At 37.4% G+C, this 5,363-nt stretch overlaps 1 protein-coding gene across 1 annotated transcript; it reads right to left on the bottom strand.

Annotated features, from left to right (window-relative positions):
* Nucleotides 1-245: 245 nt before the first annotated feature.
* Nucleotides 246-1,740, bottom strand: LOC105221867 (angiopoietin-related protein 3). Its single transcript, XM_011199001.3, has 2 exons — nucleotides 1,623-1,740; nucleotides 246-1,537 (listed from the first exon to the last, which is right to left on the bottom strand). The coding sequence occupies exons 1-2, from the start codon at nucleotides 1,671-1,673 to the stop codon at nucleotides 998-1,000; spliced, it is 591 nt and encodes a 196-aa protein (XP_011197303.2). The 5' UTR covers nucleotides 1,674-1,740; the 3' UTR covers nucleotides 246-997.
* Between the last annotated feature and the right edge of the window lie 3,623 nt (nucleotides 1,741-5,363).

Genomic DNA, 5,363 nt, shown 5'->3' with positions numbered 1-5,363 from the left:
CTTAAAATAATTCACTCTAGCTTTCTTTATACTAAAAAGAAACACTCATTGAGCGAGTAATTGAGTCTGAACACCAGAAAGTTTAACAAATTACCGTTAAACGTTCTTAGAGGACATTGGCCCTACAAAATATTTAGTTTACATTATTTTATAGGCACACAAATATAAGCCATGGGAAGTATGATATGAAACCATAAACAAATGTGATATTGTTGTATTTATTTTACACAAACGCGCTTTAATTTTGTACACACATATGTATAGCCGTAATCGTATATGCATACATATCCATTTGTATAACATATTTGAAGGCGCATTTCATTTAACGCTATTTTTCTTTCACAAGTGATTTATTATTCATACCAGCGGCATTTGTTTTGTATTTTCGGTGATAAATCTCGCATTTTGTTGTTTTTACACTAACACATGCACACATGCACGTATAAATACAAAATATACCACCGCCATTTCCTGCTACACCCCCGCCGCAGAGCGGTTTGTTTTGCTGCGGCCGACACCGCACACAGCAAGGAAAAAATAAACTTGTTTTAGTTCATTTTCGGCCCTGTGGACATATATACTATATACTATATATATATATATATATATACACACAAACATACGTGCTGCCGTTATATGTTATAAGCTACTTCCGCTTATTGACAAAGCCAGCAATTTTCTTTTTGCTTCTTTCGCTCGATTTACACCATCATCGATCGCTTTTCGGCCGGACATGGTGGCAACGGAGACACACTGACACATATTCAAGCATACAACTAATCACACATACATACATACATGCAAACATATATCTTTGGTCTATATATAATCCCAGATAAATTCGTATCGATTTCAGCCGAAATTGTGTTACCCCGTTACACTTGATTGTTGACCATTTATCAGCTTGAATGAGCAGTCATTTGCTTTAATGTTTTATTTGCTTACATATCTTTTTCACCTCGCCTGTGCGCCGCTGCTTAAAGTTTCGCCTCGTTACTTAAATCCAATCTTTCCAATCTTTTTTTGTTTTTCGCTTGTTTGAACCTACCGCTGGTCTAATACTGATTTTCATACGTGTAGTCATTTCAAAAGTTTCCGTAAGCCAAGGTAACCAATCGGCGAGTTTCACGCTTGGCATAGTGCCTACATAAGCCCCTGACGAAACAACGCCATAACTGCTGGTCTCACTGGCGATGAGGAAGTGCGCAAAGTGCAAATAGTGCTGCATACCGTTTCTCTGTCTTAACTGCATCATCAGCTCGTGGGGTTGTCGATTTGTGATTGCGTAGAGTCGTTGCAGGCCAATGAAATAATTACCACTCAGCGTATGATAACCCTCTGTGTAATCCTGCCATCTGCCATACTCGGTTTTGGGCTCTTTACGTAGGAAGATAACCAACCAAGGTTTTTCATCGAGATCGCCCAGCTCGCAGTAGACTTCAAAGATGTCAACGCCAGTCTGTGTTGGGATTTCCAATAATTCGATGGTGCGGCCAGCGGTTGTGGTCGTACAATCGCTGGGAAGTGATTGAGCTGACTGTGCTTGAGTGGAATGAAATTTGTTGGAAGAGCATTGTGAATACTTGTAAGCAGTAACGTTTTTAAAACAGATTAATACTCACAGCTTTCATTGAAAATGTTGCAAGCAAACAAATTAAAATAAGAATGTACATTTTTTATAGTTTAATATAGTATAGGAGTAGCTGTTTATTTAACCTAGCTAAGGTATAAATCGACTGAGGCGTCAGACATTTAGTTTTTCTTCATAAAGTACAGAATTTTTTTATTTCATAGTACCTATTTTGCTACGCTCTAATTGCCGTGAACCAAAAGCAACATTAGGGTGACAGGAATGTTAAAATATATTGTTTTTATAAATTTTAAAAGTTTTAGATATGAACAAAGCTAGAAGTAATTAATAATTATACCTTGAATAGGGTATATTAAGTATGTCACGACGTTTGTAATACTCAAAAGGACACATACGCTAACTAGTCTCTCAGTTTTTGAGTTATCGATCTGAAATATCGTATACTTCTTGTTCTCCGCAAGAAGCTGCTCACATGCCAGAATTGGCTATATTGGACCATGATAGCGTATAGCTGCCATACAAACTGAACCATCGGAATCAAGCACTTATAAGGAATAATTTTTCATTTGACTAGATATCTTCAAGAAATTTAGTAGAGCTTATTGCCTAGGACAATGTTACAATCTCCGAAGAAATTGTTCAGATCGGACCACTATAGCATATAGCTACCATATAAACTGAACGTTTGGAATGAAGTGCTTATATGGAAAACTATTCCAATTCACAAGATATCTGCAAGAAATTTAGTAGTGCTTATTTTCTAAGAGAATTTTTCAGTCTCCGAAGAAATTGTTCAAATCGGACTACTGTAGGATATAGCTGTCATACAAACTGAGCGATCAGAATTAAGTGCTTACATGCAAAACGTTTCCATTTGACGAGATATCTTCACGAAATTTGGCACGTACTGTTTCCCAAAGCAAAGGAAAACTGGATGGAAAACTTTGGTGTTTGACGAGATATCTTTACCAAGAAATTTTTAGATCGGATCACTATGTTATACAGCTGTCAAATAAACCAAATAAACTGAACCAATAACTTCTTGCATGGATTTTACTATTTGTGAAAAGTAGTTCAGTTTCGGTTAGCATTTGTCTTATTTTTCATGAAAAATTGTTGTAATTAGACATAAGGGTTTCTTTACTATTGGAAAAATAAAAATTCATATGAAATCCGAATTTTTTTCGAAATGAACCTTTATTCACGCACACTCTGTGTATCCTCCTGAAACAAGCAACAGTTTTTATGAATAATTTTTGTTCAGGTATAAAATTTCATAAAATCTTCACTACTGAAATCAAATGCGACCAGAAATGCACAAACATACAAAAATAAGTACGCTATATCAATTGCTAACGACATCACAAAATCATCGCCGGCTCAAATGTTTTCGAACACGGCAATTGACAACTTCAATTATGTGCCTGTCACTTGCGCGAAAGATGAAATTTCAAATAACTGTCATACACACAAGCAAACGCATGTAAAAATGGCCAGATAAATGTGCTGTAGATATACATATATGCGTGTATGTATGAGTGTGGCTGCAAGAGCGCATGCATATCACAATAATGACATCATAACGGCGATGCGTCAATCTGTGTTGATAAGCGGCGCATGGTGTCTGTCTAAAAAAGGCAATCAAATTTTGATGGGTTCGATGGTAATACGAGTAACGCATACTTACAAAGTACATATTTTTACACACGCATAACCTAAAATAGCGACATAGCAGCAAGCAAGACATATGGCCGCTTGATAAGAAGTCGTAAAAATATGCGAGTTAGTACCTGAAAACAACCACCCAAATTTGTTGTAGAGTGACTGTGTAAGCTCAAGAGCTTGCTACTTGCATTTACAGACAATACTAGTATCTTTGCACGCTGGTTATACCAACGAAAGCTACCGAGCCTTAGCTTCATCAGCGTCTATGCGGCCACAGCAACATTTCCGCCGGAAATTGGCGACTCTGCTGCACTGCTACACGACGCATAGGCGCAAATCGATTTCAATTTCTGCCGAAATGGATCGCCCTTGCTGCAACATAATAGCATACCTTTAGGCTGATAAGCGCCCCAATGCATATACATACATACACATGTTGTTAGTGCATTCTTTTGCACATGAACAGCAGTCCATATATATGTGTTGCATGCAGCATGTTTCTTGGTGGTGGCTACCTTTTTGTGCGCAAATACACAAGCAACGCAACCCCAACTGCACAGCAGCTGTGCGCTTATCTCTGCTCCATAATGCCTTTGTCGCTAAGATTTAATTTAGATATCAAAATCCAATTCATTATAACTACACCAAAAGTGTATATTTGTAGAGATGTCTGTCTTCTAACGGTGTATATGTGTTTATTGCACGCTATTTCTTTAAGCTGCGGCATGCGCCGGTGGTGGCTGCCTTGACACGCTTATTTTCCATTACTGTTAAACATTGCTGCTGCTTTACGCTTTGGTCTGTCCCCCAAAAGTGCGGTGTTGTGGTGGCTGTTTGAAATCTGGAGCAGCACTCCATTACACCTATCGCTTGCCACCAGCTGCACCCCACCGGACGGCCGACAAATCGCCTTAAGCCGCAAACATGTGAGATATGTCACTTGAGATGCCTATGAAATGGACGTTTTATAGTAGTTTTCAAGCGGCAGACACAATAATACTTAGAAGAAGTATGAGAGGTGGAGTAGGATTATATACTCCCCTGCTTGAGTGCATTTTTTGCATTGTTTACTAGGCCAAAACCAATTGGGCCGACACTCGACTTGAAGTGGTGGCTGCTCTTTTTGTTCAGCAATTTGAGTTTATGTATAGATATGTGAGCATCGTGAGTGATATATGTACATTATACTTGTATATACATGTGTTATACATATGTATAGTATGTATTAATGCACGCCCATTAGACAGTTTTTGTTCATGTGATGTAGCTACTTAATTACAAATACTCTGTGCAACAATCATAGAATAGTTAGGATGCATTACTTGGGACCTTATAAAATTAAGTTATATTTTCAAAATAAATATTTAATATAATTTTTTATAAAAATCGAAGGTTTTTCTCTGTAAAAAATGAGAGTTGTTTTATTTTTTGCGAAATTCCTATGGTTTTGGATCTGTTGAATCTGAAAATTTTTTGTCAATTTTTCAGACAACGTGAATATCCATGTCTAACCAGCTATTATATTAAAAAGATTAAATACTACAGCAAAACCCTTTTTGGTAATTTTTCGCTTGCAGGAAGCATCTGGTGAAGCATCCAACAGCAGTCTGTTATGATTGCTTCATCTTCCCTGGTATCCTTTTCGATGAAATAGTTTGCATTGGTCTTCACTCACATCTCTAAATTTTTCTGTAAAGTAGGCGTGGTAGGAATGAAGAAAATGTAGTTTTAGACTCATTAGGAACCAAGCGCTGGAATTGCTTTAACCCTAGGCTACATATTACATATTATGTTAAAATATGTCATTGTGATGGGTCGCATGAGAATTGATGACTGGTATTCTTGGGCACAGCCTGAAGTGAGCTGCTTCTCCCGATATCTAAATCAGGGAAAAATCGTCCCGAGAATGATAAGTTGCTGCTTTTGAGCATTTTATCCTAGCATTTTATCCTAGCAATTTTTGGGAAAATTCAAGTCATTAACGAAATCAAACGCTCTGGGAAAACAATTTCAGACAGCTGTCATCTTCAAATTCAAAGCTTGCTTTGTTTCAGGTATGGCATTATCTTCGTCAGAACTTTGAATATCTTCGAAGATAGCAGAGGCC

The sequence above is a fragment of the Bactrocera dorsalis genome, chromosome 3 (assembly GCF_023373825.1).
Source record: "Bactrocera dorsalis isolate Fly_Bdor chromosome 3, ASM2337382v1, whole genome shotgun sequence".
In the NCBI taxonomy this organism is placed as follows: Eukaryota; Metazoa; Arthropoda; class Insecta; order Diptera; family Tephritidae; genus Bactrocera; species Bactrocera dorsalis.
Note: the sequence above shows the minus strand (reverse complement) of the source record. Positions and strands in the feature narration are given on the sequence as shown.

Coding starts and splice junctions, on each gene's coding strand:
- LOC105221867 (XM_011199001.3), bottom strand. CDS start 1,673: ATGTACATTCTTATTTTAATTTGTTTGCTTGCAACATTTTCAATGAAA. Junction 1,538..1,622: donor CAACATTTTCAATGAAAGCT/GTGAGTATTAAT, acceptor ACTCAAGCACAG/TCAGCTCAATCACTTCCCAG.